Genomic DNA, 12,210 nt, shown 5'->3' on the forward strand with positions numbered 1-12,210 from the left:
CATCAGAATGAAAAAAATTTGTGTGTATCAAACGATACCAAGAGAATAAAAAGGCAGGATGAAATAAAATATTTGAGAAAATATAGTTGTCAAGGATTTATAACCAGAATAGAACTTTTATAGCTCAACAATTAAAGCATAACCCACTTTTCAATGGGCAAAGAACTTGAATAGACATTTCTCCAGAAAAATAGCCAATAATCACCATCAATCATTAGGGAAGCAAATCAAAACTATGGTGAGATACCACTTAATGCTCACTGGAGTGGCTAAAATAGAAAATATGGACAATAATAAATGTTAGGACTAGAAAAATTGGAAACCTCAGAAATTGTTGTTGAGATTGTCAAATGGTACAGCTACTTTGGAAAACAGTTTAGTGTGTCCTCAAAAAGTTAAACATCAGGGTCTGGCATTGTGGCTTAGCAGTAGATCACTCACCTAGTATGTGCAAGGCTCTGGGTTCGATCCTTAGCACCACATAAAAGTAAATAATTAAAATAAAGGTATTGTGTCCAACTACAACTAAAAAAATATATTTTTTTTTAAAAACGTTAAACATCAAGTTACTGTGTGATCAGTTATTAACCCAAGAGAATTGAAAACATGTCTGCCTAAAAACTTGTGCATGTGTATTCATAGCACCATTGTCCTTAATAGCTCTGAACTAGAAACAACCCAAAAGCTACTTGTTTAAGCACTGTTTATGCACAAAGCAATATACTTTGAAGACATACTCACCCCCTGATTTCATTGTGCCTGAATAGTTCTAGATAGCAGGACAAAATTTATTGATACATGAATTCCCAATTTAATTGTTAAAAGAAATTAGAGGGGGCCTGGGTTTGGTTGCACATGCCTGTCATCCCAGTGATTTCAGAGGCTGAAGCAGGAGTCATGTTTGAGGCTAGCCTCTATAATTGAACAAGTTAATGAGAACCTGTCTCAAAATAAAAGTGTAAACTGTGGAACCAACCTAGATGCCTGCCCTTCAGTAGATGAATGGAGTCTTGTGGTTTCTCATATATGAAAAGCAGAAAAAGAAATTTTTATGAGAAGAGAAGGGAGACCAGTAGAGTAGAGAATGGGGATCAGGCTGAGGGAGAAGGGGAGTTAATGCACAGTGAAATTGACCACCTTATGCAGGATTAGGTAGTAGAAAAACCTGCTAGTTGTAAGTAGCATTCTTTTCAAATTTTAAATTAAAACCTTTTTAATTTTGATCTTTGGCATCCAGAGTTATTAGAACCACTGCCCAGAGGATAACAACACATAAATTATTTGGTTCTGAGATATATAATGAACTTTATTTCTTGTGCCAATTAATTCATTGTGTCTCTATGGATTATTAGGTCCAGAAGGCTTATAGGACCAAGTTAATGCTAAGCTGAAGAGTGTCATAAAATATTGATGAAATCATATCTCCATGTTCTTGAATTTTTAGCTTTGCATCTTCTTCTTTTCCATATATATACAAAGTTAATAAATTTCATTGCTAACCATGAACTGTGATAGAATGGTTTATAGACATGTTTTCTTATTGTCTGGCTATAATGTCCTCCTTCATTTGCCTGCCCAATAAACTCCTGATTTTCACCTAAGCACCTCAGCCACCTCTAAATCCTCCCCTACCTCCAGCAGACAGGCTTTTTTCTGAAAACTCTCAGCATACCTCCTATTATAGTACTTACTTATTTTTATATTTATTTACATATTTTATATTTTTATATTTATTTTTTACTTGCCTGTTTTTGGAGCTGCTTAATCAGTGAAGTAACTGGGAGTGTTTGTACATTATGATTAACATTTGTTACAAATTTTAATTTGTATCCACATATGTTAAAAAGGGAGCTAGGGGTTTTTAAATATTATTTTAGTTTGTTGATTCACTAGTGAAGAAATTCCAAATGCTAGGATTTATTATTTAACGTAATCATAAGTAGTGTTGTCTGACTGTATTCCTGACAATGGGAATCAGATCAGTAATAAAGTTTTGGGGTTTTGTTTTATTTCTACTGGGGATCAAAGCCAGATATTTATAGATGCTAAGAGGGAACTCTTGCAGTGAGTGTACGTACCCCCAGCTGATAAATAAATTTTTCATTACTTTAGAAATCTCATTTTCATAGTAGGGCATTCATAATTAGTTTATGACAAAATCTTTATTAAAGGTGTTCTTGTCTATCTTTAAGAAGAAGAAACAAAGTTTCTCAGAAGATTGAAATATTTAACCACGAAAAATGATGATAGTTTTTGCTCTTCTGTGTTTCATAACCAAGTGTGTATGTACAGTTATAAAGAGAACTTGTTGTAAATGAGATTTATAACTAGCAAAATAACAATTATATTGTATAGTAAAGTGATACATGGGTAGAAGGAGATAAAAGCTAAGAAAAAAAACATATGATAGAAAATTGATACTTGTGGGAATAAATTGTCCCTTGGGAATTTATTAGAGCATTATAGGTTAAATTTAATGTTGAATGCAAGCAAGTTTTGTTTCTTTAAAACTTTTTGAACTTAATAGTCTACATCAGCATCAGCATCAGCATCACCGTTTCAATCTGCATGGTATAGTGAATCTGAGATAACTCAGGGAGCACGCTCAAGATCACAGAATCAACAACGGGATCATGATTCAAAAAGACCTAAACTTTCCTGTACAAATTGTACATCTACCTCAGCTGGGAGAAATGTTGGAAGTGGTTTAAATGCAGTATCAGGTAAGAATTATACAATTTCTGTAAAAGTCACTGTAGATGTATTTTGAACTAAAGCCATTTATTGATCTTGGGTTTGAGAATAAGCAGATAGACTTTCATGTAAAATAATGGTTTGGAAATGTAGTGCAGTTTGCAAATTAACTCTTCATTTTGCAGTTTTTCTAAATTTGGTACAAATATCCTACAATATAAAGGATATTAACAGAGTAGTAATCAGGTTAAAAGTGTAGTAGTAGTAGTAGTAGTAGTAGTAGTACTAGTAGTAGTAGTAATTGGTTAAAAGTGGCATGCATTTATATGCTGGTTCTTATGGGAGATTAATTTTTCAAGTATTATTAGGAAAGCCAAAACTATTGATACATGTTGAAAACACCTCCTGAGCATATTTTATGGAAATGATAAACATGGTATATGAGGTTTATTTTCAGAAAATATGGAAACTTAGCCCAGTGTAGTGGTGCATACCTGTGATCCCAGCAATTTGGGAGGTTATGGTAGGAGGATTGCAAGTTCAAGGCCAGCTTCACCAACTTAGGGAGAACATCAGCAATTTAGCAGCTCAGTGATGGAATACCCCAGGTTCAATCCCAGTACCATAAAACAAAATAAGGAAACTAGAAACTCTTTAATTAAAAAATGAAGTTGGTGCTATCCTAGAAAGAATTCTGTTCAAGGAATTAGTTCTGATTCTAGCCATCTGAGTAGATGAATGGCATTAGGCAAGTTACTGGGATTAGGTAACTTATCCACAAAACTCCATGTCTGATATTTTGTACTCTTAGACACATACTTGTATAAATTGAGATCTGTTATTGAGAGAGCAAATTCTCCTCACTTAACTTTTCTAAATGAAATGTTAGTGCCTGAAATTGTTGTCAGAAGGAGACAAAACTTTTGATAACAAAATTGGAGATAAAATTCTCAAAATGCTCATGGATTACTAATTGAATGAATGTAAGCAATTCATTTTTATTTTGATAGGCAGGACTGCCATGTGAAAGACACTGCCCATATGAAGAATATTAAAAGTACTATATAGGATGGGTGATGGGTAAGATTATCCTTAACTTTGTAGACAAACACCACTGTTGCAGAGAGATTTTTTTCTTCTGCTATATGAAGGCACAGCATTAAGTACCTAGAGCTTTTTCCCTTCATTAAGGCTGTTGGGACTACGAAAGGAAGCCAAAATTTCACAATAAATAGTAAGACAAGGTGTGAGACTTAATTTTTAATTTACTTTAAAAGGGAATTGAGTAAAATTTTGATCATAATTGCAGTATATTAATTCTTACACTAAAGAATGAACCAAATATGGTAGCCATAAAAATGTTTCTGGGATGGGTATATTAGCTCTGTGGTAGAGTGTATGCTTAGTATGAGTGAAGCCTTGGGGTTCAATCCCCAGTACTCCCCAAACAAATTTTTTTTCCATGATAAAATTGTGTTGTGATCTGTAATTAAAATTGCATGTCAAGATGACTTTGATTTGTTTTTGGCAGTTTCCCAACATCACTTTCATTGATTATGAATTTCTGTCATCTTTGGCAGATTAGCATTTTTTATCGTGTTTACATTGTAAAATATGTTTAGGAGGAGGTGACTGAGACACTGATATCATATATAAGGATAAATTTTACTGTTAAAAGTGTGTTTATTGTTTAGCATGTGGAAGGCCTTAAGTTCGTTGCCCAGCACCAAAACAAACAAAAAGAGAATGAGTAGGAGAGAAAAAATATGTTATAACTGATTAGTTCATTAGTGAACGATGTGTTTTGCTGAATTTTGGTTGCAATAGGTACTTGTGGGGGTTCCCATAATAATTAACAGTAACCTCCCTCTATATTACAGAAGATTTACTCTTACCAAAAGTCTTAAATTTTCTCTAAAATAAAACATCTTCAATTAATTTAAGATTCTTCTTGGAGGCATAATCAAGTTCCCAGATCTTCATCGTTGGTACTTGGTTCATTTGGAACAGACCTAATGAGAGAGAGGAGAGATTTGGAGAGAAGAACAGATTCCTCTGTTAGTAATCTTATGGATTATAGTCACCGAAGTGGTGATTTCACAGCTTCATCATGTATGTATGAACTTCAGTTGTTAAGTACAACTTATTTAATAATGTTGTCTTTTCTTCTTTATGTCATTATAAACAGTACAGAGGAATAAATGAATTGAATCATATGTCCTTATGTAGACTTCATAAAAAATAGCATAATGTTTCTTTCCTTGTGGGTGGGTGGTGTTGGGGATCAAACCCAGGGCATCAAGCATGCCAGGCAAGTAAGTGCCCTACCACTGAACCACATCCCCAAACCACATAATATATTTTGTTGTAATGTATTCGTTGTTTTGCTTTAAAAAATGTAAACAATTTACTTGAGTATTTAGAGTTTATCTGCCTTTAAGTTTTTGTTTGGTTAAATTATTCCTTTTAAGAATGCGTATGTTAAAAAGTATCATTAGATAATTCTAGTCAGTTTGTTTATAAGATATAGTTTAATAAGTAACTACTTCTAATTAGATTCTGAAATAGCTAAATGTTGAAATCAGCTATTTTAAGTTGTAATTTAGAATTATTTAGTATAACTTGAGTATGCTTCTTTTCATTAAGTTGATGTAAAGACCTACACAGTTTACATCACTGTTATCTAGATTTAAGCGTTTAAAATATTTACCCCCAAGTAATTGAAAGGGAAAACTAGTAGTCAAAATTGACAAATTAGCAGACAGAAGTGGAGTTCGATTTACATAGAAGAGGAAAGTACATTTTTAAAAAAAAAAGTTTGTGTTATTTTAAGTAATCTTACTGGGGTGCTTTATTGAAGACAAATAAAAACACTGTTTTATTTCTTTGGCTTTGGTGGAAGGATCTTGAATAGACAGTATCAATGGCTTCTAGATTGGGGGATATAAAAATACAGGACAAAAATAGATTAAATCCCTAACAGTTTGTCCTTTCATGAGTCTCTATGTTTAGCACAGTAGTAATGGAGCTCTCCTATATGGTATATAGCTAACTGTTCTTCACAAAGAAAAATTCAAAACTCCAGTTAAGATATATTTTTAAAATGCAGGTGCTAGAGCTCTGTTCTACTTCAGTTCCAAGCAATGTTCCAAGACAAACTTTTTTCTAATGAGCAATCAGAAATCCAAACTGTTGTTATTAACTTAAAAGTCAAAAAATTAGAGAAATTTTAGCTATTAGCAGGGTTTGTCATAAATTTAGAAGGGTGATAATATTTACATAAAGTAACTTTTGTGTTTATTGTATATAGTATATAATCGCCCTAGGATGATTTTGCTTTTAATCATTTTAAGGGTTAGATTGTATTACTTGATCTATATAAAATTCTTTATCAGTTTAGATTTTTGGAGACTTTTCTATTATATCAGTTTCTGATAATACATTCAACTGCTTAGCCTTCATACTGCTTTTCATTAGCTCATGATATAGTCTTTCTTTTGAATTTGCAATATTGACTTGACATGGTGGTACTTTATTTTACCAGTAGGAATAAGAAGAGAAATACATTACTGTTTTTTCTCTAATGATAGTTAAGCTCTCTAGTTATAAGACAGCAGTATTCAGCTCAAATTTAGCATTTCATTTTGCTAGCAAGTAGTAGTTAATAAATGCAACTTTAATAATATTATTTCATATAATTGGTTACCTTTCCTTCCTTTCAAAAATAGATGTTCAAGACAGAGTTCCTTCTTCATATTCACAGGGAGCAAGACCAAAAGAGAACTCATTGAGCACTTTACAGTTGAATACATCATCCACAAGCCACCAGTTGCCTTCTGAACATCAAACAATACCAAGTTATAGGGACTCCAGCAGAAATTCTTTAAGATCAAATTTTTCTCCAAGAGAATCAGAATCTGTTCGAAGCAGTACACATCCTGGATTTTCTTATACTTCAAGCAGAGATGAAACCCCATCCATAAGCAGTTCAGAAAGAGTTGGTTCATCTCAAAGATCATTTCAAGAATCTTCTGACAATGAAGGTAGACGCACAACCAGAAGATTGTTGTCACGTATAGCTTCTAGCATGTCATCTACATTTTTTTCACGAAGATCTAGTCAGGATTCCTTGAATACAAGATCCCTGAATTCTGAAAATTCTTACATTTCTCCAAGAATTCTAACAACTTCACAGTCTCGGAGTAATGCAACATCACCTTCTGAAGTTAATGATAATAGGGGATCTGAAGCTTCTCAAGGATTTCGATTTCTGAGGCGAAGATGGGGTTTGTCATCACTCAGCCAGAATCATAGCTCTGAGCCAGATTCAGAAAATTTTAGCCAGGAATCTGAAGGTAGAAATACAGGACCGTGGTTATCTTCCTCCCTTAGAAATAGATGCACACCTTTGTTCTCTAGAAGGAGACGAGAGGGAAGAGATGAATCTTCAAGGACAACTACCTCTAACATACCATCTAGATCTCATATTTTCAGAAGAGAATCAAATGAAGTAGTTCACCTTGAAGCACAGAGTGATTCTCTTGGGGCTACTGCCAACAGACCACAAGCAGCTGGAGCATCAAGCAGTACCTCTACAGGTGGCTCCTCATCAGATTCTGCTCAAGGTGGAAGAAATACAGGAATAGCAGGGATTCTTCCTGGTTCCTTATTTCGATTTGCAGTTCCCCCAGCACTTGGAAGTAATTTGACCGACAATGTCATGATCACTGTAGATATTATTCCTTCAGGATGGAATTCAGCTGAGGGAAAGAGTGAAAAAACTAAAAGTGCACCTTCAAGAGATCCAGAGAGATTACAGAAAATAAAAGAGAGGTAAATCTGAATATTCATCTTAAGCTGTATAGCTAGAACAAATTAGAGAAAGAATTCTTTTTAATTGTATATGACTTCTAATAACATGGATACCTGAAATTCCTTCCCAAACATACTTATATGATGGTACTGTTTCACTTACAGATAAATGGGGAAAATTAATAATGAGGTAGGCACTTGGGGTTGTAAATTACATCAAGAAATAATCTAATGGTTATTTTTAACCAATTTAGGATGTAGGTACAAACAGATTTTTTAAAATGTTAGTCTCTTATCCTCTTTCTTGATTAGACTTTTACTAAACGGGGTTGGCAAGAGATAATAAATCTGTATTAGTCTTTACTGAGTTTATTTTGTTTACCATTTACTGGGATCAAACCCAGATGCATGCTACAACTGAGTTACATACCTAGCCACGTCTTCCCCACCTTTTTTTTTTTTTTTTTTTTTTTTTGAGATGAGGTCTTACAGAGTTTCCAAGGCTGGCTTTGGAATCCTGCTCAGACTCACTAATAACAGGGATTACAGGAATGCCCCACTGCACCTAACTGTTTTGTTTTTGAAGCTTAAGTGTATATTGAATGTTCTTTACATATTCGGATTTATTAATAGGTGTCAGGTTTTTTTGTTTGTTTTGTTTTGTTTTGGGGGGGTGGGGTACTGGGGGGTTAAAATCAGGGACACTCAACCACTGAGCGACATGACATCCCAGCCCTATTTTTGTATATTATTTAGAGACAGGGTCTCACTGAGTTGATTAGTGCCTTGCTTTTGCTGAGGCTGACTTTGAACTCAGGATCCTCCTGCTTCAGCCTCCTTAGCCGCTGGGATAACAGGCATGAGCCACTGTGCCCTGCAAGTGTCAGTTTTAATTCAGGTCTTGCAGTGTTTTTGTACGAAAGAAATCTTTTACACAACTTCTTCTATGAGCTATCTGCTGGAGGAATGTAGTAACTATTATAATTCTTGCCCTCAAGGTTAGGTTGATTAGAATGCAATATTGTACATAGAAGGCAAAGTCAAAGAGAAACAATTGGAGAAGTTGCCTCAGCTCAGCAAGAGACCAGGCAGGGACTCATATGAGCTAATGCTCTGAATTTCTGGGCCCCAAGCTGAGGTTGCAAGGGGCTTTTATAGGAAATTTGACATCATTTCTTAACCATAACAACATTGGTGAGTTTTAATTCTTGGCCTGTATGACCAAAGACCATGCATAGGGAATTTATGGTAAGTGGCTCACAGGTGTAGAACAAACACTACAGCACTTGTGAGTTTTATTGGGAAGTAGCCTTCACCACAGTCAGAAGTAATGTTGTAGGGAACAGATGAGGTAGGACACCAAAGATAGCAGGAAACAGTTTAGTTGGCTGCAGCCAGGTTCAGAGGGTATAGCTTTCACTGTAATCAATTAATCCCCTGAACCTTGAGTAACTAATAAAGAAGTGTTCAGTATCTGAGTGCTGGTCTCTTTCAGGCCTATGGCCAAATTTAATTATTATAAGATAGAGCAACAGGAAATAGGAAGCACAACTCTGATGAACTCTTTTGTAGAGATTCTTTAGTCTTAAGATAATTATGGTAAAGATTTCTGGAGAAACTTAATTAAGATTTTCTGTGGAGGAGGGGGGTGCCACTACAGTAACTCAAGATAATTTGAGCTTACTTCCCTAAGAGTTGTATTTCTAATAACTAAGTCTTGGAGGTAATGGTTTAGACAACAGTTAATTGTCCTAGCAATCAAGCTATGTAGGAACATTTCTTCCCAGTTCAGAAAGTTAAAAATTATAGGCATCTGTTGGATCTCTGGCCTTGGAAGCCTGTCACAGAGATGTTTGCATTTCAGTCTCCTAAAGATAGCTATTTACAATCCAGTAGATTCAGACCCATAATTTCGCGGAGAAAGGCTGAGGGTGGGAAATGAACCCCTTCCTCAGGCTTTGGTTTTTCATTATAATGTTCTTATAATTTCATTTTATAATCAGGTCTGATATCTCTGCCACAAAACATTAGGCCTGTACCCTTTCTGGTTAGATAGTTTGAAAAGCAGCACTTTGAGGATATTTTACCACAATATGTGTCTGTATTTTCATTTTGCCTTATATATGAGAATTTTAAGAATTGATCGCCTAAGTGAAAAATAAACTTAATAGGTTAGAAAGTTAAAAGTAATACAAATGCCATATTTTCAACCTTTCTACATAATTTATGCGTGGCTGTTTCTCTGATAAAGCTAAGGCATGAAAATTACCTAAAAGTTGTAAATCTGCTTGTTGCTTTCCACAAATCTTTTGCCAGATTCATTAGGAGACTATACAATTCAGGTTGTATTTTGGTAGCAGTTCAGCATTCAGTATTATCTGTTTATTTGCCCTTTGGTGTCAAGGTAGACTATTATAGGAATTTTAACAAAGTTATTTTGTTGTTATCAAATTACTATTCTGCATGTAAATTAAATAACATCTAAATTAAATAGCATTTGTTGACCTGACAAATGTTAATAGAAATTGTTCTGTGCTTTAAAAGTCTACCCTTGTAGAAATCTGGATGATTCGATAAGATTGCTGGGGGTGGGGAAATGGAGAATTTAACGTCTTATTCATTTTTTACTATGATCTAATACAAGAAAGTTAACAGTTGAAAAATAGGTGGTTCTGCTAACATATAACTGAGAAAGCACAAGTCAATATGTGTTTATTCACTGAAATAGTCTTAAATTTGGGGGAGTGATGAGAGACAAAAATGAAGAGTATATATAAAGTGACTGTGAAAAATATGGGAACTTAAAACTGTGCTACCAAAGACATATTTACTTAAATCACTTAAAGATAAGTGGTAGAATACCCTGTTTCATTTACTTTAAAATATTTGTTATAAATTTTTATTCTCGGTGAAATTTTTTTATGATTACTGTTTATTTTTATCACTGCTTTGTTGTTTTTGTCCTTTACTTTTTCCACTTAGTATGAGGAGAATAATAATGAGAGATTAGGATTATATGTAATTGGAATAATATACTAAGATGAATTATTATTTCTGTCTTGGGAAACTGTGCCTTCTTTTCTAGCCTTCTTTTAGAGGACTCTGAAGAAGAAGAAGGTGACTTATGTAGAATTTGTCAGATGGCAGCTGCATCTTCATCTAATTTGCTGATAGAGCCATGCAAGTGCACAGGAAGTTTACAGTATGTCCACCAAGAGTGTATGAAAAAGTGGTTACAGGCCAAAATTAACTCTGGTAAGATTTACCCCTTTGTGTATTTTGTTTCCAATTTTTTTCCAAGAGATACACGTATGTATACATTTTGGCTAACAAAGTTATAATTTATTAATTGTTGAATTTAGACTTACCTAATTTTGAATTTAGACTCTTACAAAAAGTATCATAATCATTTTTTTAGAAAGAGCATTTGTCATGCTTTATAAATTTGTTTATAATAATATTTCTATGGTATTGCTACCCAACTGTTTGTTCATACATATATAAAACAATTTACAATTCCTGATGACCCTTATGTCATGTAAAATCTTTCTGAATCAAAGAAATACACTCAACATTTACCATCTGTATTTTTGAGAAAAACTCGTTTCTCATGCTGTTGTATCACTTAGCACATTAGGATAATACCTATCACAGGGTCCATTTGTTCATTGAGAACTGTTACAGAGCCAGGCACGTTTAGTAAATAAGAACAACTAGGCACCTGCTCTTGTGCGTATATTGGCTGTTAAAGGAATACCTTTCTTAGGTGAGGATATTTAAACTGATAGCTGATCAGTGAGGAACTAGCTATTCCAGAGTGAGAAGGGAATTTTTATCAGAACAGCTAGTACAAAAACTTTAAAGATGGGGATGACTTCAGTGTATGATGCTCAGTATAGCTGGTGTATAATTAGTGATGGTGGGGAAGGTGTGATACATCAGTAGTGAGAGGTCAGCAGAAGCTTTTGTTGTTGTTTTTTAGAGGGGAGGAACTAGTTACCTTTATTTTTATGTGGTGCTCATAATCAAATCCAGTGCCTCACAGGTGCTGGGCAAACACTCTGCCACTGAGCTACAGCCCTAGCCCCTTGTGCAAGACTTTTGAAGATAAATTCTAAAGCTAGATTTTTACCTAAGTATGATGGGAAGCCACTGAGGGGAAAGGAATAAAATGGTATTATTTATATTTGGCTGCTCTGTGAATAATGAATTTTAGGGAGATCAGGTGTAGAGGCAGGAAGACCAACCAGCAAGCTATTACAATAGCACTTGCTAGAGTTAGTAATGGCTATCTAGATGTGGTAGTAGTGACAATGCTGATAGAAATTCATAGATTTTGATATGGTTTTGGAGGTAAAATTGGATTGGAAAGAAGCCAGAAATATAACAGATTTGGGACAGGAAACTAAGTGTTCTGTTTTGGACATTTGTATTTGTGCTTTTTAGGTGACCATATAAAAGTGTCGAGTATTCTATTAGCTAGACAAGCCTGGCATTTTGGGAGAAATACTCAAAAGTTACAGTTAAGGAACCAGAAGGAAATAAATAAATAACATTTTAAATAGTCTTCTAGTGAAAGAGTTAAATATCAGAGACATAGGCCCAGGACAGTGCCCTGGGACACCCAAATATTTACTGAGAGCAAAGGAGATTTAAAGAGCAGCCTCTAGTTAGATAGGAAGAAAGCTAAGAAAATGTTATGTT

At 34.4% G+C, this 12,210-nt stretch overlaps 1 protein-coding gene across 6 annotated transcripts in view; it reads left to right on the top strand.

Moving 5' to 3' along the window:
- The window catches only part of Marchf7 (membrane associated ring-CH-type finger 7), a 53,274-nt gene that overhangs the window by 28,094 nt on the left and 12,970 nt on the right, over positions 1 to 12,210 (top strand). For all 6 annotated transcript variants that reach the window (XR_007350944.1, XR_001502777.2, XR_007350945.1 and 3 more), the window contains exons 3-6: positions 2,528 to 2,723; positions 4,639 to 4,806; positions 6,423 to 7,527; positions 10,592 to 10,761. Coding sequence is in view for 3 of the 6 variants with exons in the window: in XM_015479216.2 (XP_015334702.1) it covers positions 2,528 to 2,723; positions 4,639 to 4,806; positions 6,423 to 7,527; positions 10,592 to 10,761 (1,639 nt within the window). In the remaining 3 variants the exon portion in view is untranslated. The remainder of the gene's footprint in view (positions 1 to 2,527; positions 2,724 to 4,638; positions 4,807 to 6,422; positions 7,528 to 10,591; positions 10,762 to 12,210) is intronic.

Source organism: Marmota marmota, unplaced genomic scaffold (assembly GCF_001458135.2).
Source record: "Marmota marmota marmota unplaced genomic scaffold, marMar, whole genome shotgun sequence".
Lineage (NCBI taxonomy): Eukaryota > Metazoa > Chordata > Mammalia > Rodentia > Sciuridae > Marmota > Marmota marmota.